General features: G+C 43.6%; 2 protein-coding genes across 9 annotated transcripts in view; one reads left to right on the top strand and one right to left on the bottom strand.

The window, feature by feature from the left end:
• klc1a (kinesin light chain 1a) overlaps positions 1-17059 on the top strand; it is a 37247-nt gene extending 20188 nt beyond the window's left edge. For 2 of the 7 annotated variants that reach the window (XM_064324485.1, XM_064324475.1), the window contains exons 12-16: positions 893-1001; positions 1921-2082; positions 7372-7502; positions 11237-11303; positions 13313-17059. In XM_064324485.1, coding sequence (XP_064180555.1) covers positions 893-1001; positions 1921-2082; positions 7372-7502; positions 11237-11303; positions 13313-13378 — 535 coding nt within the window. In that variant the 3' untranslated portion in view covers positions 13379-17059. Of the gene's footprint in view, positions 1-892; positions 1002-1920; positions 2083-5082; positions 5704-7371; positions 7503-9389; positions 11309-13312 lie in introns of those variants that run through there. The other 5 variants (XM_064324494.1, XM_064324513.1, XM_064324503.1 and 2 more) reach the window with 5 other exon arrangements.
• On the bottom strand, positions 16064-20584 carry xrcc3 (X-ray repair complementing defective repair in Chinese hamster cells 3). 2 transcript variants are annotated; one of them, XM_064324642.1, is made up of 7 exons: positions 20267-20584; positions 19762-19899; positions 19161-19373; positions 18890-19044; positions 18192-18404; positions 18012-18058; positions 16064-17511 (listed from the first exon to the last, which is right to left on the bottom strand). In XM_064324642.1, exons 1-7 carry the CDS (start codon positions 20319-20321, stop codon positions 17262-17264), a joined length of 1071 nt encoding a protein of 356 aa, XP_064180712.1. In that variant the 5' UTR covers positions 20322-20584; the 3' UTR covers positions 16064-17261. The 2 variants fall into 2 exon arrangements, with proteins under 2 accessions (XP_064180712.1, XP_064180721.1); XM_064324651.1 differs by lacking the exon at positions 20267-20584 and adding an exon at positions 19978-20124.
• Between the last annotated feature and the right edge of the window lie 1000 nt (positions 20585-21584).

Below are 21584 nucleotides of genomic sequence, written 5' to 3'. Positions count from 1 at the left end.
GGGTTTTTCTGTATGTGATCCAAATTGAAATCAAGAGCAACACTTAATTTCACGGATAACCTATCCGTTTCATTTACAGGTTTTTTAAATTAAGAGGATATGGGAAAATTATTCACATTTCTCCTGTTTAATTGAGCTAGAATTATGGCATTTCCCATTTCTGTATTCACAAATGAGACCAATTAACTACAAACTATAAACTACAGAGACTGCATTAGCATACAGAATAATAAAGAGAAACCCTCCCTAAGTAGAGCTGCAATAAAACCATTCAGGTGTGCTCTCTTTTAAAGGCATACTGTGCAGGATTTTTTAGCCTGTGTTTACAGTCAAAAAAAGTCTCCTCCTTCTGCAACCCCACTCACTCACTCTAAGTTAACCCCACCTAACGAAGCTAGCTGGAGAGCTAGAGGTAACATTAGTACCGTGTAATGAGCGATCGTGAGCGACAGTAAGAAGGCTGATTCGGTTATAGCTCAATTAATTCCATTATTTTGAACGTAGTAGTGGTTTTATCGTTGGAACTTTTAAATTTGAAAATTTCAGCCCCTTGCAAAAGTCCTTATTGTCACCAGCTTGACACTGCCAGCCACGCTACATACAGGTCCAACAGAAAACATGCCAACAGAAAAGAGCGCCACACCAAGAAAAGACTTGAACACATTTTAGGCAACGGACAATTTAAAATAGCAAATACAGGTAAAGGTGCACATATTTGGCGAACTCGCGTAGACAGAGATTGCCAGTGTATCATTGATATGCCTTAGCATGCTTATTGTATGATATTTTAATGGTTAGAGTCCTGCGTAGTATGCCTTTAAGGTTGGCTGGCCCAATCGGCAAATGACCGGCGAGTTGTTGTTAATGAGCAGTGAACCTGCCTGTCCCCCAGCCCCACAGTGACCACCACGCTGAAGAACCTGGGCGCCCTCTACAGGCGGCAGGGCAAGTTCGAGGCCGCCGAGACCCTGGAGGAGGCCGCCATGCGCTCCCGAAAACAGGTGGGGCTTTTATACCTTCATCGGTCCGAAGGCCACTTTTGACTCTTTGTTCATTTTGTCTGACGTTGGCCTCGTCCGTTTTAGTGTGTCCGTTTTAGTTCATATGCTGCTGTATCGTAAAATGCAGTAAACATAGCATGGTGTGGTTATTTTGATTTGCAAGGTTTTTTTTTTTTTTTGCAATAAATTTTTCACAGATATGTGTGATTTACATGCGAGTCTGTACTGCACTCTAGTGTCCCTCACAAGTGTGGCAGGAGCAGTGTTGTACTAATGGGAATACGTCGGGTCGAATTGCATGCTTCAGCAGTGGGGCAGCACCCCCTGCTGGGGGTTAGGGGAACTTGCATTTGTGTTTTTTTCCATTCTTGTTTCCTCACAAAAGAATTCCTGTGGGACCTGTTTTGCTTGTTGCTTGAGTCCTCTTGTTGCTAAATAAAGTAGATGGTAGACCTGTTCTATCAGTTGCACAAGATAAGGTGTGATGGTGTCTGATCACATTCATACTGTGGCTGTTGATGGGAATTGGAGATAATTTAAAGAGACTGTGTTCCTTTATTGCTCAGTAAATAAAGTATGAGGACTATAACCGAGATTAAACAAAGGCAGAATGCTTAACATTGAGTGGAAATGATATTCTAAATATTTCTAAATATCAATCAAAAGTGTCAATGAGAATCCCTTTTGTCCATCTGTCGTTCCAGATAAGAGGAATTTTTGTGAACCAGTGACTTTTTTACCTCACGTCTTGCTTTTTGGGGGGTTCGGCCTGTTTTTTTGTTTTTTTTCCAGTTTTCATTCTGTTACTCTGTTTGTGACAGTTCTCTGGGAAAAGCACTAGGCCTATACAAATCTAATTGATTTGATTTATGTGTGCGCGTGTGTGCGCATGTGCTTCCGTGTGTATGTGTGTGTGAAGGGTCTGGACACGGTGCACAAGCAGCGTGTGGCGGAGGTGCTGAACGACCCTGAGTCGCGGGAGAAGCAGCGCAGCCGCGAGAGCCTGACCTCCGACGTGGTGAAGTATGAGAGCGGCCCGGATGGGGGCGAGGAAGTGAGTATGAGCGTGGAGTGGAATGGGGTGAGTACAGTACACAGCCCAGCGCACACACACGCATATGCACACACCTTCTTTAGTACAAAGACACAGTTCTGATGCTGAAAGTGATGTTCTGATTTCAGTTACTCATCCTCTCCAGCCTGTTATTTTGTCTGGGTTTCACCTAAACATTGAGCCCTCATCCCCTTTTTGTTAAAGTAACTACCCCGTTCATAATTTAGCGTCAGGCTAACAAAACACACCGCTATGATGTATGATTGACCCTCATGAATGGTGGCTCCTGTTCAGGGAGTTCATTGGCAAAGCAGTGATGGCAAGGGCATTCCCTGACTTGTCATTTAACAAGGGACTATAAACTGTTTGTAAAATTGGTTGGTCATGGCAAGGGAGCTTGTCCGTTGTGTCTAATGACAGCTATAGCCGCCATCATGGCCGCAGTGTCATTCACAAGCTGTCAGTCAGCTTATAGTGTCGTGCTTTAATGCTGATTGACTGTCCTGGGCCTGGTTCCCCATGTGTGTGTGAATAGTTCCCTTGTGAGTCTCACTAACTTTCATAGCCCTCATTTAAACAGTCCATTACTCCCCTACTGTACGTTCCACAGCTGCACATTCTGGCATAGTGACCAGTGGCTGCTGTTCTCCCTGTGGGAGTATGACTTGAACTTAAGATGTACTGACTGTCTGAAATTGGAAGTGTTGGTTGGGGGCAGAACTGAAGCAGCGACTCTTAATTACATTTGACTACAGTGTCAAACTATGAGCTATGACCTCTTAGGCAATTATATGAGGAAATGAAATCCGTCAGTTATGTGGTGGAATTTCCACGAGTTAAGTGTGTAATCGACGCAAATTACTCTTTACCCACAAGCTTATCAAAGCTGTTTTTTGAGAGAAATCCTGTTTACTTTTGGTACATTATCAAGCTGGTGCAGTCTTATTTTCTCTGAGGAAGATTTTGGCATTGCTTGGGTCACCTCCTTTTTACCCACTTAATCATTTAGCAGTCCGAAAGCATGAGTGGGTTTGCTGTGGATTGTTGTTTTCTCATGGCTTTCATTTTCTATTAATTACTTGAAACTTTGTGACTTCAAAGCAGCAGCCTAACAAACTGAAATGTCCCCTCCACGAAAGTGGGCGGTAGAAATGCAGTAAAAAATGGATCTCAGTAGGTTCAGTCCCTAAATAGAGCCTTTTCTTGTGTATTATTACAGTATGTAGAGGACTGTTAAGTTCATCATGTGGAAGGGCTTATTACTAATGTAGTCTCTGTAGTTTGTAGTTTTAGTCTGCAACCCTGTTATTTCTGTGTGAATAGGCTGCTTCTGGTCCTTGTGTCAGTCCTTGGACAATCTCCTTCTCTATTGTTCACGACTGTTCCCGTAGCAACAGTAAATTCTGTGCCACGACAACCAATCAGCATCTCCCAAGCAAGCTCTGCTCTCAGGCCTGTCTGTCTGGGACTCGATACACCGATACCCGCGTGGGCACTGTGTACTGTACACCTTTCTCCGCTGTGTTCCTTTGAGCATGCTCTGAGTGACTAACCTGTTTCTCTCCTCTTGCTGTCCTTTTGAAAAGTGTGCTGTGGTGCATTGCTGTGTCTTACCTGTGAAAATGGCAAAAAAAAGTGTTACTCAGAAACAGTATTTCTTTTGCATTTTCATGTTTGTGCACGATCCTCCTCTCCATTCCCTTTTTCTTCCATCTTTGTTTTTCCCCTTATTTTTCATGTACCCCAAGATGCTGCCATTTTAACCAGTTTAAGGGTGCTGGGTTTAGAGTAAATATAGCAAATATAGTACAGCTGGGCTAATCAAAAATACACATTTATTTGAAGAGAGTAATATAATTTTAGCCTTAACACAGTCAAATCATATCAGAATGTGACATGAACAATGTTGCATAAATAGATTGGTCATTTAAACCACTTATTTTGTTTTTAGACAGTAGGCAGTAGATGTCCTGAAGCCAGAGGACTTGTATAAGGAGTAATAACCCAGTTTGCCAGTCTTCTATGGTACCATGGAAAGTGTCTTCAGGCGGTCCTCCAGGGCTAGAGATGCCTAAGCTCTTATGAACAGGCTGATAGCCTCGGGATGCCCTTCTGCGTTGGCCTCCAAGCATTGTTAACTTCCATCGTCGGAATGGGGTCTCTGTCTTCTCTACCACCATCTGGATCCCCTGTGCCAGCAGTACCATCGATGGGCTGTAGGCACCTTTGGATCTTGCTGCAAAAGCGGCAGATGGCTTTTCACAATCACTATTTCGAGAGGAAGTTTTGATGTGTCAGTGGCAAAATGGCAGGGTAGAAGGGGGTCAGTAGTTCATGGAATGGCTGTCACTTCATTAACAGAGTTTTTGCTTGTGCATTGTAGTTTTTCACAAATTCAAGTTGAGTACTTGCCTGACCTCTGCTTCTATAGCTGCATTTGTGTCTCTTGTTTGCCTGGTATGTAGGCCTTAGCCTGTGCTGTTGACTCATGCCCGTTTTGTTGCTTTCTTGATACTTTTTTCCAGCATTAACATCTGTATTAGTAATGATTCAGTGAAAGGCCACACATTGAGAGTTGGTTTGCTGTTCTACAGCAGCAGTGCTGTAGTTCTACATTAGATGCCAAGAAAGTCCAGCTCAAATGAGCTGGGCTCGCTATTGCAGAGGGACACTGTGTCAGGGAGACAAATCGCTACATTTTCCCTTGAGCGCTTTTAAGTCCTGCTGCTCTCATTCATCCAAGATGGTCACAGTCCACATTAATTCACCTGGTCATTTATTTGCTTTCGTATCGCTTTTACTGTCCACTTCCTTTGCTGTTTTACATCCTTTCCTGAGAGAGTTACCGTGCAGTAAAGCGACCAACCCCCTGCCAACGCCCCCCACCCCCCCCCCACCCCCACCACCTCGTTCCTGGAGAAATACTGTTTCTGTCAGGAGTAAACTGTTGTCTGGCCCAACAGTTTAACCTGCTTTTCTCTTTCTCTCTCCCCCCCCCTCTCTCTTCTGCCTCTCTCTGGCTGGCAGGCCTAGATCGAGATGCCTTTTGTGATTCTAAAACATGTCTTCTGCATGACGGACGTGCGCCATCTTCCAGCTTTACACTTCTGTCTGTCCGGCTCTGGCCTCTTATCTGTGGGCCCCCCTGCATCTCTACGGGGCCCGTCCTCCACGCTCCCTCACCCCCCTCCGCCCCCTCAGTGCCCTCTCCCAGGAGAGACCCCCCCCCCCCAGCCTCTGCGTTCCATTAGGGGAGGGGCCTCTCTCCCTCAGTCCTGGTGTGGCATCTAGTTAGCATCTATTACTCTTATTAGCGTACACTATTAAGTGGCATGATCGTTAGCTTATACAGAGAACCGTTGTTTATTAGGATATGTACTCTGTGTCAAGTGTCTGACTCTGTACCCTTTTTATAAATTGATGTCAACTAACATTGCTGTGATGTTAATGTCACATGACCGTGGTGAACTCCAGTACTGCTCCCAAATACAGGGGAAGTGATGGGGGAGGGGGACACACCATGGGCAGGATAGTGAGGAACAGGACAGGTCTCTTACTCTTGTTTGCTCCTACTAATCTCTTGTGTGTCCCGTGGTGTTGGTGTACCTGTGTCTTTCTTAACTTCTAATAAAACTCACTCTTTACTCACCCGCGTGTGTGCCTCTTTCCTCTCTTTTTCCCGTGTAAATCTTTGTGCCCCGGGGGGCGGGGGGGGGGTGGTGGTAAAGATTTAGCCCGCTGCTACGGCAACGCCACCTAATTTCCAACATTAGTCCCTTGGTTGGCATTATGTAATTGAAAATGTGTGAAGTCAAACTGATCAGAGTGATGCTAACTCTGATAGATTCAATGGAACCTGAGCAGACCCAGTGCTCAAAACCAGCTTTTATTTTGAATCAAAATGAAAGTATTTGAGACATTTGCACTTTTGATTTGACATTGTACAGTCAGTCTATACAGCATGTGCAGGGGGATTTGCAGACTAGATGATTTGTTTATCAATTAATTGAATGCTCTTTGGTTTATTATTGCTACGGTAGCTATGTTCATGGTCACTCCCAGTGATTAGTGGGGCCCGAACCATCCAGGCAGTTCAACTGTCCTCGGATTACCCAGGTTTATTCATTTCCGGTCCCTGTGGCACAGGTTAAATCTTCCTTCTCTAAACCTTCTGCATTAAATGCATCTGCAGTTTCTGCAAAGGCGAAAGAGTTGCTCAGTATTCCAGTGTTCAAACAGTCAGCACAGACGGATGAAAAGTGAGCTCAGCAGTAAAGTGCCACCTTTCCCCCTCTGACCGTGCCCCCCTCCCCCGCTGTCCTGGGTTAAGAGTCCACTCAGAGACAGGCCCGCTCTTCCCTCCTTATCTCCGAGCCTTTGAGAGCTCTGACTGATTGCCCTGTCTGAAAGAGGGAGATATTTATATCGTTTATACCCGGCTTTGCAGAAGATTTATGGCGGAGAGTCTGCTTTTGATGCGAGCTTGAACTTTTATGAATGGCATCTTGCTGAAGCCATTTAACTGATATGCGCATACTTGCTTGTGTGCATTCTGGATCCTGGCTTTACGAGTTCTCACGAGTAAGCAAACATGAAAAGCTCTTTGAGTTCTAAAGTGGAAAAACAGGCACTGGATGCTTTACATCATTATAAAAGAAATTGCATCACATTCATATATTGTATACAGCATAGAGTAGGTATTGTTCATTGCTACCCAGTTCTTGATTGCTATCTTAAACTAGAACAATCACAATCCAGCCAGCAGGTGGACCCTGGGAAACCAAATGTGACACTAGATTTTTTAAATTCCAACCGTGAACATTAAATGACTCAATAGCCCATGTAAAGCCAAAGAGTGATGCACTCAAAAGCCTGATGGATGTGAAGCTTGCCTGTTAGTTCAGAGTTGTGTGTGTGTGTGCATGCTTACACAGGTGTGTGTGTGTGTATGTGTCCGTGTGCATGTATGTGTGCTTGCCTGCTGTGCATTCGTGTGTGTATGTGCGTGCATGTGTGTGTGTTCATGAGTGATTGTGCGTGTATGTATATGCTTATGAGGGCGGGCGTGTGTGTGTGCGCGTGTGTATGCACATGCACGTGTGCATGTGTATGTGCTTGTATGCATGTATCTCTGCGTGCATCCGTATGTGTGCATTTGTCTGCGTGCCTGCCTGTATCTGTAATGTGTGCACGTGTCTGCGTGCCTGTGTATGTGTATCTGTAATGTGTGCATGTGCCTGCGTGTGTGTGTATATTTATGCATGCGCCCGTGTGCATGCGCGCGCATGTCTAACCTGCTCTGCCCTCTCTCTGCAGGACGGCTCGGGCTCTCTGAAGCGCAGCGGCTCCTTCAGCAAGCTGCGCGCCTCCATCCGCCGCAGCAGCGAGAAGCTCGTCCGCAAGCTGAAAGGCGGCGGCTCTCGAGACAGCGAGCCCAAGAACCCTGGGTAACTATCCCCCCCACCCTCCCCTCCCACCCCCCACCCCCCGCTCTGGAGCCTGGGTGTGCGGTGCCTCCCTCTCCTCCGCTGGGCCGGGGTGCTTCGCCTTCAACTGTAAAAAAAACCCCCCTGCTGTTCCTGGAGAAAGCCCCCTCGGCTGGCCGCAAAGGCGCTGGTCTGGCCTTAGGACTTACTGTAGAGACAGGACTCCTCACCGGGGTGAAAAGGAGCAGCACTGGTGTGGAGCACAGGGGGAACTCCTCCAACAGCAGCAGGGGTTTGGAGACTCAAACGCAGCTCTGTCGACGCCCTTAGAGCGTGCATTTCCACTGGTCTGCCCCTACAAGTCAGGAGGGTTCAGACGATGCCAAACCCTTCTCTCCAGTGAATTGTATGGAGGCCCAACTGTGTCTTTGTCAACACGTTCCAAAGCCACAGCTCAATTCTCTGTGTGCCCGAATGTTTCATAAGGCAGTGCCTGTGGCACGTAAGTACAGCTCACTGTTCTCATGGCCATTGTTAATAAAACAGTTAAAATATAAATGCAGAGATTGAATAGTACTCTAGATAGGAGGGGAGTTGGGGTTAGATGGTGTTCATGTGCCCAGTGAAGGTAGTGCTGTGACCATACCCACAGTACAGCCCTTCTATATGGATACCTGAGAAAGAGAACCATGGATTCCTGGTGTCCACTGAACACACTGACCTCCCATACATTCCCCAATACATTACCTCAGTCTGGGATGGTTTCCATTCTAGCAGCTGATGGTGCCAAAGATAATCCAAGACCTCTGTTTCCACGACTGCTTCCAAGATGCGTGTGGGATTTCAGTATGCTTTTACTTAGGCTGGTCTTACAAGACCAGCCTTGAAAAGGAGTCACTTTGCAGACCAAGCAAGGTGGTCAGATTGTAATGAAATAATACAAGACCAGTTGACATGCTGTCAAAGAAGTCTTGTGTCAAAGCACTGATCAAAAAGATACAAGCATACTCATAATTATGGACATCCAAAGATCAACTCCCAGTTCCTTTGTGGTGACTTGGTTAAACTTATGGTCAAGAAGAGGACAGCACTCACTATTAAGATTTGCATGGACCTACACAGTGAAGTGAACAGTGTGTCTCTTTAAAATTGACAGACAATGCTGCCATTATGGGACAGGTCTTATCTGCAAGCGATCGGCACCTTTGAAAGTATTTGTAAAGTCTTGCTTGCGTGTAGTCTGCTTGAGTCAAGCACTTTGGTCTACATAAAATGGTCAAATTAGTCATTGAGTTAATTGTTTAGCATTTTCTGATGACACTACATCATGGACCCTGTTCCAAGGATGTGTTGAGTTTACTTCACAAGTAATGCTGTTACTGAACCCCTTCCACTGCATAAACTACAGTGTTTCCCTGTCCCATGATTCTGTGTTTTTTTAAATCACTGTTATAGCTGCCAGTTGTTAGCTGGTCTTGCCATCCAATTTAACACTTAAGACACATATGATAAATGACTCAAGGTAGATTGATTTATAAATCTTAGCATCAGAATCAAAGCCTCAACTGTGATATCTAATTTCCAGGCTGGTTCTAGTCACTCCTACACTATGCTTGACCATCAGTTTAGTTACTTTACATGCAGGATGTTATGGGCAGTAGCAGACCTAAGCTTTGCTTAGGAATCAGGCAGGTGTGTGCATGCTGCATTTCCAAAATGAGTCCATGTTTACATGTGCCAAAATCTGAAGGGTCACACCTTTTGAATTTATGGTGCTATGCAACAAAACCTACACTTTCATAAGACAATGCATTGACTGCATTCATTTGAAGTATTATGATATGAACAATCTGTGTCCTCTACTCCATATCAGTAGTACTGTGTATTTTTCTTGATCTGTCCACAAAGGTTTCTCTCACTAGATGACAATGAGGATTTTGCACCCTCCTGACTTCTATCCAATCCTGGATATCCAGACATCTGCAAAACCTATTTGAGTGTCATGTGGTTGCACATGATTGAGACATACTTTTTTATTATTTTGCTTTTATTTATTCCTTTTTAAGACCAAAACAGCTAATCTTCCACTGTGAGATTGGCAGTGGTCACAGTTTGTCAGAGCACTGAATAGGACCAAAATGGCGTCTCTCACTGCAGTGATGCAAAGCTCTGAGCACCTTCTGTCCTGAGTTACTCCCTCTGTCCTCTTTTAACTAGGCTGAAGGGTTTGCTCACTGAATGTCTGCTGTTACACAGATTCTCAACAAGAATGTCCAACATCTTGAGCTCTCTCATAAAACTAGACATCAGACTATGTTCTGTTTTACCCACATAACAAACATGTGGACAGTGTTCCCTCTGAAAACCTGGGAAATCTGGCCTTAAAAGGGATGGCTGCTTCTTGCATATTTTAACTGATCACATCCTGTATAAAAATGTAGGTTATCACACACAAATGGTCTCCTTTGGATTATCTCCCAGCTTCTCAGTATGCAAACCCCATACACATGCTTTTTTAATTTATTTTCATGCCTTGTTACATTTTTCTATTTCCCATTTTATTTTTGTAAGTGTACATATTTTAAGAACCCATTTCTTTTCAAGTGTGTTGCCTGTGATTATATGAATTTTATCTGCATGAGCATCATATTATTTTGATATCTCTGTGCTGTGTTGTACTTATTTAACATGAATAAATAACTTTCAAAGCAAGTGGGCGACTGCTGCATGCCTCATCCCTTTCTCTTTCGCTCTTTCTGTCTGCGTGGTGTGTCCTCTGTGGCTTTCCATCTCGCACCCTGGACCGCTCTAACATCGGCCCTTTCCAAGCGGTCCGGACCATTAACCACTGTTTAATGGCACATCGATGGCATCCGTTGTATATTAACTTACAGTTTGATTCCTTTGACTCATCTCCACACGGTTAATGTGGAAACGTGGTGTGGGTGTGAGTGTGTGTGGGGCATGGTTCACAGAACTGTGATGGGGACTGCTTGATGTCAGCTTCTAAAGTGCACCATGAAAGGTTGTTGGGATGAAGGAAGTATGTATCGGCAGATAACTGCACACTAGCTGATTATCAAACCGGTGCAAACTTCTGTCCCTCTGCCATTTTCTTCAACCACTGTTGGATTTGAACCCATGTGTTTCAGTGGTTGAAGAAGCTCAGCACACCATGAATTTGTGTTACAAGCTGAATGATTTTATTTGCCTTTGCTGGCATGAATTTGGCATGAGCAGAGCTATGTGCATGCTGGCATGTCTTGTGTCTTGCATGGTAAAGAGGATTTTATCTGCAGGGCACAAGAGATGTAGCTGTTGTGTGTATGTTGGATGTGACGTGGCCATCTGTTTGCCAGATGTGTGGCAATCGAGATAAATGTCTTGACTATGTGGCATGGAGCCAAAGAGTTTGGTATTGATTAACTTGGCTGTGTCCAGAGATGGTCCATCACAGGGCTTCTTCCAGTGGGTTATCTTTTCCTAAAACTATGGTGCACTTGCACTCACTGTCCTTATTGCTCAGATAGAGGGAGCTCAGTATAGGATACTATCCTTTTGGAGTCATTAACTCAATCTGCAACGTTGTTCGTGTTCTGGGATTTGGGGTCAGGTAACTAACCACCGCGAAAGATGCAATTAACACACGTACACTCTCCTTACCGCTGCTGTGCCTATCAGCACAGCGTCTCTGCGGCAACTGGTCCCGCCCCCTCTCACTGATTTGTCCTTGCATGTCACTGTTCTGGATGCAGCATGAAGCGTGCCAGCTCACTGGGTGTTCTAAACGTGGTGGACAAGGCTGCTGGAGAACCCTTTCAAGTAAGGAGTCCATCTTTCTGTTTCCTCTTTCCCACCCATCACACCATGGGGAGACAAACATAAGAAGTCTCACAGGCTTGATTTTCAGACAGCTCGGGAACCTACAGGCTACCTGATTAAACAACTGGTTGGATGACCAGAGAACAGGAATTAGAAGTGACTAGTTTTGTTACAACCTGTTAGGTGACCAGAGTGGAGAAATTGGAAGTGGCTAGTTTTGTTCCTAACTAAAGTGGACTACGATATGAAAGTCAGTTAGGCTTACCGTGCTGCCGTTAAGCACTTTCTGCTGATGTTATGTATTTAAAACCTCTAGTAACCTACATTTTTTTTAAAAATGTTCGCTTTACCTACACTAAAGATGTAGATGGTATAGTCGTCTTTTAGCTTGTTAGTACAGTATCTAGAAGTTATTTAAAAAATGGTGTTTTTACTAAATGCGTCATTACATAATTTTTTCATCAACAACGAGTCTGACTGTCTCTGAGATCCATGTTTTGTGAATTTCACTGCTTGCTATGTGTAACAGTCCACTGCCACCAAGACTCTTTGCCAAACTCACCATTACACCTGTAGCAGATGCAGTAGCAGTTCTGGGCACTAACGGTGTGTGTAACATCAGTGTGGTTCACAGACTAACATGCTACACGTCCCATTGTGTGCACTAACCCATCTGATGGTCTTTTAACCTGGGGAATATTAATTGTACTGACTGCTGCTCTGAACCTAAGAGGAACTCTCATGGTAATGTGACAGCGAAGCTGTACCCTGCGTATGGTTTTCTATGTGACGTTCATGCTGACAGTATTGCAGCATACGCCTGGCCGTACGCTTGGATCTTACCATCTCAGGTACAATATGCTGTAATGCCTCATTTGATGCATAAGAAGATCAGTTTGTGAGTGAATTGCTGCTACAGCCTTCTGATATACATTTGTCATCTGTGCTGGCTACCCTTTGGATTTTACAAGTGTGCATTTACTACAACAAGGGGAGAGAGAAAATGTTGTGCTATAATGTGTTTGTGCTCCTGTAAACTACACGAGATGTTGCTAACTTCAGGTGGTAAACATGGATGTAGTACAGTAGTGTGAGAGGGAGTCAGACTCAGGAAAGCCTGGTATGACCAGGAATGAGACTGCTGGGTAGAGAGAGCAGTCTGGGAAGCCTGACAAAATTATGTCCTTACAGATTTATCATCAAACTTGCGTGGGTGTGGGTGCCTAATGAGTAACTGGAACTGTTTAAAACTCAGTTGTAGTTCTCTTCTCGAGTTTGGTCAATGGAAGCTACTGTTGGGCTGGATTCGCAAACCACAAGTGATGATGTGGTCAGAATTAGCCTAACTTTATTTAAAAGGTTTTCACTTTTTTAAATGCAATGAATCATATCAGCTTTGTTTCAGTTTGCAATGACATCAATCTGTTTAAAACCGCAGAATGGTACACTCCTGAATGACATAAGTCAAGCCACAGAGGCCATGTTGTCTTGTGGTTTACTTTCAAAAGATATAGCTTTTTCATTCCATGATGGGACCGGTTAGGTTTGGCACATCCAAAGTTTACACAGGGTACAGTGGGCTGGCATTCTGTACCATTTTGATGGCAGCCACTAGGTTGTACCATGATTCAACCCAGTGGCTTTTCTATGCAGAGACGCTTGTAAAACCTGAATATGGAGTCCAGTTGCTCCTTCACTCATCGTCAGTGGAACCCAGAACACTGCACTGCTACACATTTGGATACCTCTCACTGACATGATTTATTGCTCCCCAGAAATACCTGGGGGAACAATAAATTATGGCCCTCCCTTCTGCTTGATGAGTTCGGGGAACTGATTTTAATTTAATTTAATTTTTCACTGAAACTGAAGAAAAAAGGATTCAAAACATAGTGTGGACTAACAATTGTGCTGCCTAATTTAAAAAAAAATGTCTTATGAGGAATCCTTCAGTTTTAATGTGCTGTAAGTATATTAACTATCTTTTATTCCACCTGCCACCCCCGCAGGAACGAAATAATCGTCTGAAAAAAGGCCGTGACCTGAGTGCCAGCCACACGGACCTGGCGCATTGATGGTCCAATCAGGAACCTCGGGGGATAGCCAGGCGATGTGAGGAGACGGTGGACGGGAGTTTCTAGCAATTTCCTCTCCTCCTCCAGTCTGAGTCCCTCCATCATCACCTGACATCACCTTTTCCTTTCCCAACCCACAACTTACACAACCGACTCTGAACATGCTGTGTTATTAAGTCTTTGTAGGCCAAGGTTTAGCTCTTGTGATTGCACTTTGATGGCCGTCTTGTTGTTGGTCTTCTAGAAGGTTGTATTTAATTTCATTTTATTAATGTTAGCTGTGGGGCTTCCATTGTGAAGCATGTCGTAATGAAGGATACAGACTTGTAAGGGGATGCAATTCCTGTGAGTGACAGAAGGGGGCGTTATGATGCATTGCCCTGAGGGTGAATGCAGTCATAGGTGGTTGCTTTTCCTTTCTGTTTCTCTGTGAGTCAGTTATCTCCATGGAGATAATTATCCAGAACAGTCCAGCTCTCCACTGGACTGAGTGGGCAGCACTGTTCTGATGGTTCTATAGCACTAGTATCTGATGCCTACTGTAGTTTCTTGCACAACCATGCCTTGTGTCTCACTCCTCTTGCCTCCAAATTTACGGTTTTGATTGGCGAAGTGCTATATTGTATTTTATAAAGGTATCTGTTTACATTGGGTGGTGTAACTTATGAAATATTTTTTACTTATTCTTTTGAAGGGGGGTTTAACTTCTGGGGATTTTAAAGGCCTTGAAACAAGCATTTCCTCCCAGCTGCTTAAAAGCTGGGTTAGTGATAAGAAAGGCAAGATTTATTGAGTGGTTGGAATGTGGTTGCAGCACATAACTAATGAACCACTTTGCTGTCTCAAAGGAAGCAGATTTTACTTTGCAATGGCCTTTGGTGCACACTTTGCTCTGATTCATTTAAACGCACACCTCCAAGAATGGAGCTGTCGCCATCTGAAACTGGACAGAACAAAATCATTCCCCGGACTTGCATTTAACTGAAGTCAACACTATCCTAGTGCTATATATTTTGATAGTACAGACCTCCATTTACGGCATTTAGGAAAGGGGCACTTTGTGAGATTTTTCATATTTTTTTATATGCCACTCAAAAAATAAACATTCAAAGTGTAACCCCCCTTTTTTTTTATAAATGCAATGCCTGAGTACATTACACTTTTAACTCTAAATCAGATTCAACATTGCTCAGTTTATGGACTCCGATGATCTCTAAACAATTACAGGCAAGAGTCTACTTTCAGATAAAATGGTGCTGCTGATCATGTCAGGTATGATGTAACATGAGGTGTTATGTTACTCATCATTAGGCAGTGACAATGATCAGCTGACCACAAGTAATTGGAACTTCCATCTCCCAGGAGTGGGAGAAATGTTATCCTTACAGCCCAGTAATACCATCAACCTACATGTGTGTGGAAGTTAAGTCAGCAGTGATTGGAATTGCACATTCTCTTAAACAGGTGTACAGAATCCCAGTAGAATACTCTAGCCTACTCTAGAATACTCTACTCCTAAGCCTTAAAGATGAATTTGACTCTTAGCTCTTGCCTTTATTTGTGTCACGTGGCTTCAGGGATTTTCATAAAGTGCTAACTATCGCTGCTTTCTCTGTACCTATACTGCTCGGTTGGTTCTTGGCCTAATGTGGTCGTTGCTGAGCCCAGCTTAACTTGTGAGATTGTGATCTGATGGCCTTCAGAGTGGCTGTCTGCAGAGATTCTCTGTATTGACAATGATCCCGTTTACTCAGGACGATGAAATAAAGGCAGTCCCTTAAAATCCCATAAACCCCCAAGAGTCCCATCGTGTGACTATTGACCACGAGTCATGCTGTAAGGCACAGAAGAGGAACGTGGAGAACGCTGCAAAGAAGTGAAGCTTCTTAAGTTCGAACATATTTTTCTCACTCAGGGGAACAGTGACATGAAGCTCTTGTTGAGGAACCTTTCACAAAAACCAACGGTAACGTAAAGATGATGGGTCACGTGTAAAGGAAGGGTGGAGCATGTCCAGGAACAAAGGGAAAGACAAGTCAAGTGTGTGGATCTACAACCCATCGAGCAGCATTGCTTTCCTGTGATTGACTGGCCCAGGTCAAAGTACTCCTAGTCATCTGTATCATTTAATGCAGATGCTGAATTTTGCTTGCAGAAAATCATTTATACCCTCTCCTCAGCATTGTACAGTCTGTTACAATCTAGCAAGCATGAAACAAGTCCAGATGGCTGCAGTGTGACTATGTGCAATATTGGAACTGCTCTTTTTGAAAGCTGTTGTAGAATTTTTTTTGCATACCCCCACATTGTTGACAAAGAGATTAGATTTGCCTTGCTCTCACTAAAGCCTTAGATCCTACACTCTTTCAGTGTCTGTAAACGACTATATAGCAAAATGCTAAATTCTGCTGTACTTTTGCTGCCAGTACCTTTAGCATGTTACATTACAGCCCAGCAAACAAATGTTCTTCGTTTTTTTGACATGTTACTCGCTGCTATGTTACAGCATTGTTGAGAGACCATTGTGTTAGTTGGGAGATCAGTGAGTGTAAACTGTCTGTAAACTTCAGCTTTATTTGTCAAGTTGTCTGACTGTTGATCGGTTTGTCTTTTGATCAAAATATTTTAAATGTTTATTTTTATTTTGTAGACAAGGGTTACTGAAAAAGCACCAAAGGGACTGAATGACTTAAGAGCTTTTAAGTTTGAAGGCACATATGGATTTGAAGTTAAAGTAATACAAGTCATCTTTTGATAATAATTTGTCTGTAGTCTAAGTGTTAAAAACCATGCCCCTTTTCCACATTCTCATAATACATTTCAGCATTTGTACATTTAAAGGAAAACTTTTTGAATTGAAACCATATTCAGCATAGCTAAACTAAGAGAAACACTGAGGGCATTGAACACCAATTTATCCTCTTAATTATTTCAATTTTAAAAAATGAATTCCAAAAGGGTGACGAGTGCAAAACAGCGACTGAGTCTTCAGCTCCAGTCTTGGGCCAAACCTTCATGTTAATTTGCAGTCTCAATGTAATTGGTCTCAAAAGAGCTTAGTCTTGATCTCATTAAAATGTTTACGCTATCAGACATTGCATGTGAAATATATGGCTCAGTGCTGGTCTTGGTCTCCAATTTTGCATGACCAAACGTTACATTCTTGATCTTAGTCTCTGACAGTGGTCTAGACTCCCATGACTTTTGCAACACTAATAAGACTACTGCAATAATTGATAGATCTTGTTACTAAAAAAAATATGAAGGCAATATTAAATATGTGGTACTTTCATTAATATGAATCATTAAAAGAAAAATGTGGCAAATGGAAAGTTCTTTTAGATTAATACAGCAACTTATGATCCTATATGCCAGATCTTACTGGGTGACTTGCATGACATAACCCTGTTTTAGCTGTTGATAATGTGCTGTTGGTTTGACATTCTTTAAAGTGCACTACTTGTTCCTTCCTGTGGGTGGCACTGTGGGTGGTAGGGAGGCGAGGGCTGGGCAGAGGCAGACTCAGTTCAGCGCTATGCTGCAGAGGCCACTCGTGTCCATGCTGCCTGTTGAGCTGGCTACATCCTCTGCCTCTCCAGGGTGGTGAAACATAGCCTCTACAAATAACTGTATGGTAAATCTATACAAAAACATCAATAAAAAGGAAAATGTTCCACTGCTTCCTGTCTTGCAAGCCCCAGTTTTTATAAAACTTATCCTTCCTGATCATATGGTCAGGCTGATATGGTTTCTCTCTCACGGAGAGAGAAATTTCACACTAGCTAGCTACAGTTGCTAAAAGTTTTTAAGTTTCGGTTTTGCTTTTTGACTCCTGATTGGATGTCCAGCTGACACCTGTTGCAGCCGTAGCACAAAAAATGTGCTATTTGAGTGAGGTTGAAGCCCCAGGTCCCAGGTCAGAGTGAGGGATCCCTTTCACCCCCTCCTCTGTCACGCTGCACAGACAGAATGCTTGGGGCAGGTGCGGGGCAAACACCACTTCCAGCTTTCGAGGGACTCCGCCGGAGCCCGCCGCCTCGCGCTGACTCTCCAGCCGCCGCATCATGAGCCTCACCAGCACCTGATTGGCCCACGCCATTCCCAGAGCGGGCAAGACACGGGTATCCACCAGCCTGCGGACACAAAGGGGTTCAAACACTCACGAGCCAGGCCACTACTCCTTACATTAAAGACCACAACAGAGTGCTGCCAGATTTACCCTCAATATCCAAAACTCCAAGCACCCATTTGGGTTTAACCTCCAACAATACAGTGTACAGCTCATGCATTCTTAAACAACACCCAGTATATGTGAAGGTAAAAATAGGACTGAAAGAAAACAAATTTGGGTGTTTGAACAATAAGATGAGGAATGTCCCATTTAATCAATCCATGTAATCAACATGCGTGTCAAATCCTTCACCTAAATCCTTTCTGAACTGCCATTCGGTAATTACAACTGTCCTGATTACAGTAAAATCAAAGTCAATTTCAATGTCTATGCTCCACATTTATGTGTGGGGTATAAACACGATTGTACAGGGTTAATCGATTACAACATTCAAATAATAATCACTAACAAAACTGATTAGCAATTGGAAGTGTTTAGTAAAATTAGTAATTCTATACTCACCCATAGCTACACCTGGCAGGATCAGAATCACCCACGATGTCTGTTACCTGAAAAACAACAACAAAAAACTTGAAGTTCATCACACCATAACCACACTGCCAGCAGAATACAGTTGTTATTGACTAGTGCATGGAGATTCCAACACAAACAAGGCTGTTTGCGGAAAGGACAGATTCCCACCTGGTTGATGCACAGCACAGGCGTCCGGAAGGAGTGACTGAGGCGCTGGAGGGAACTGGCGAACGCCAGGAGGTGGCGCGCCCTCTCGATGGTCTCGTCCGCCTGGAACTCGCAGCGGAACAGGGCCGCTACCGAGTCCACCACCACCAGCCGCGCCAGGCCCCTGGAGAGAAGGATGGGGAGCCGCTGAGTCACACAGGCCTGCAACGCCGCCTGGAGGAGCACACAGTGCGCTGCAGCGTCAGTAAACACACACCGTGCTGCGAGCCTGCGCTACAATCACAGGTTTAATGCTTAATCGCTCCATTCAAGTGTATGTGAATGTTACATGCCATTTCTGGTCAGATTATTGAAATAAGAAATTCCAAAGAAAACAGGCAGAAGCTAAGTCATTGCATTGTAAAAGATGTGCCGTAAAATACACAGTATGTGTATGGAATATAATCAGCATTCCCAAAGCCTGGTATATGCAAAACAAATTCAATTAAAAAAAAATCAATTAGGAAATTTATGTAAATGTTTTCTTATAAGTATACTTTTACATTTAATGCCTGATAGATAGTTATTTCAAGAAAGATTCAAAACTGGGTAGTCATTCCTTCTTCGCACAAAGTATTCTGGAAGCTCTCTCTTAGGTGAGGGAATACTGTTTAAAGCAAGGCTTCACATTGCATTGGCTGTAAGGAAAGGTGCCTCACCAGGTCAGCTGTGTGCTCGATGTAGATGTTGTCGCTGAAGCGGATGCTGCGTACCAGCTCAGCAGGGAGTTCAGGCCTGAGCCGGGACTGCTGGGATATGAGCTGACGCAGGCGCTTAATGGGGAAAGTGTCTTCGGTGCAGATGTATACAGCTCCTATGCACACACAGGCCCAGTGAGAGTTAATCCACAATGCTCAAACTCTCCCTGGAGCATTAAACGAGACATTCACACTGCAATAACAGAGAAAGGCAGCGATACGCATCCCTAACCTGAGCCCAGTCCACCGTGCTCCTGGGGATACTGCACAGACAAGCAGAGCTGCAACGCAATCTGTGTCTTCCCCACACCACTCTCCCCAGCCAGTTCTGTGATGCCACATAATGGGACACCTCCTCGCAGCAGGCTGTCCAGCACGGGGCAGCCCAGAGTCAGCCTGTGCCCTGGCTCCAATGCTGGACACTCTCCTTGGTACAACTGCAGTGCTGTGGGCGCAGAGGTCAACATGGTGCTATAACTGCTATAACGGAACACTCTAAACACTTAGAACACAATCACAAACATGCAGCATCAAATAATCCTTCCTTTCACCTCAGAGAAGTGTTAGTACAAATATACTAGTTTACCACTTTAAAAACAGTCATCCTCCACCATAACCTCCACTTCTTTCTAGACTCACTAACGAGATAGCTAACTAGCTAACATCATGCAAATTATTAATATCAGCCTGGATATCATCTGCAACATTATGCAGCATAAAACTGCAAATTATAGCTAGCTGGTAAAATAAGAGCATTAAATAAAATAAGTTATGTAGTTACTGTAAGCGGCTAACGAGTTTGGATGAATACGTTCCATTAATTAATGAATTACCCGTGGTGGGCGGTGCTTTGCGGTGAACGCCAGCTGCCGCGGTTTGCAGAATCTGCACGTCGCACAGGGAAAGGCGGGTGAGCCGCTGCAGATCTGCGCCAGAAAGACTCAGTATCTCCCGCGCCGCTTTCAGGTTAGCTGAAAAAAGTTAGCACGTTTTAAATGCGTGATAACCACCACCAATATTTAAACAAGTTATGAGCTATCTTAAGTTACCCTTGGTTAGGTGTATATCAGTCATGTTCAAAGGTAGATAGTTGGCTATCTAGCTTACTGTGTTCCTCTTCCTTAAAGTTAGCCATCTAACATAACATTACTTACACTTCCTTTCACGAGAGCTTAGCTGGCTTGTCTTGCTAGTAAACTCGACGTTAATATACTCGATGTAAATATACAGCGCGTGAGTTCCAACTTTGCTCGTTAACAGCTAGTAGCTTGTAACTGCTGTCGATCAAGTTAACTGACTTTTTTTTCAAAGAAGCAAATGTCAGTAGCTTGACGTTACCTTTCTTTACTGCCGATATTATCCTCGGGTTAACTTCCAGTTGCTCCCAGTCCATGACCTCTGTAACTTCATTCGAACGTCACATTAAAACCACGTTTTATCGCGTTAGCAACTTCCATTTCTGTACTATTGCTAAACTTTAGCACCACAAACAACGCAGAAAATGTCTTCGAACGATTCGAACTAGCGGCACTCATATGGGCACATCCACCTCGATTCAACAAGGGCTGCGGTCGAAATGTACACCAGTAAACATATCAACAAATATAATCCAGCTTCAGCCCTCAATATATTTACAATTTTTTGTGAAATCCCTGCGCCATATCTGTGTTTTATTTATGTTTTGTGCGTTTTATAAATAACTTAGTTAAAAATACGGAATGCACCTCCCCTATTAACGAAATGATTGTGGTACGCCCTCTTTTGGACAAAATGCCGTTTGGTCATGTTATTTTTGATACTGAAGATGGGATTTTGTCGTAAACCTCATAGGCAGATTGATAAATCAATAAATCTTCTACATGGGTCATGTAATGTCCTTGGGCCCAATATTTAAAGCTGTGCACATTACTTACAATCAGTAGTTCCCCTTAAAGGTTACTTATTTGACAGTGTCCCAGTCCAGAATTAGTAAATGTTCACATGCTCCCCACACTGCACCCTTTGATAATGGTGCAATATTCGTTTGTTTCCAGGTGGTATGTCCACGCATTCTAATAACCCATAGCCTGTCCTGTTCTTTGAAATACTACCAAAAACCATTGCACTATATTTTTTAAAGCTACCTTCCCTATATCAGAATAAGTTTAAAGATTCAATACCTTTGGTCATAATCAGCCAAACCACATAAGCAAGACTTATGCCTGCATTGTTTAGGATTTTGGATGCTTGTGCCTCGGCTGTTTTTGTGATTACTTCTATCAACCAATTTACCTGGGATTCCTGATTGTTTGGATATAACATGCCACGTGTATGACCACAGTAAATTGCTCTTTACTGGTACACATTCCATGCACACGCATCATTTATCACTTTGCACATAAAACACACCACTCTTCTCCTGCTCCTAGAATCAAATTGCTGCAGTTGCAATTAGCAAAAAAAAATAAAAATATGACAGCACATCTGTCGACCACATCTGTGCAAAAAAAAAAAAAGAATCCAGGAGTTAGCATCCTAGGGCACAGTTTACAAATATCGTCCACAGGTTGTGGGTGGGGTTAGAATCACAAACAAAGATTTTTATTGGCCTCTGTCCTTATTTGTCATATCAGCCACTGAAACGAGCTCTACCTAGTTTGATTGGCTCAAAGACGTG

The sequence above is a fragment of the Anguilla rostrata genome, chromosome 1 (genome assembly GCF_018555375.3).
Source record: "Anguilla rostrata isolate EN2019 chromosome 1, ASM1855537v3, whole genome shotgun sequence".
NCBI lineage: Eukaryota > Metazoa > Chordata > Actinopteri > Anguilliformes > Anguillidae > Anguilla > Anguilla rostrata.
Note: the sequence above shows the minus strand (reverse complement) of the source record. Positions and strands in the feature narration are given on the sequence as shown.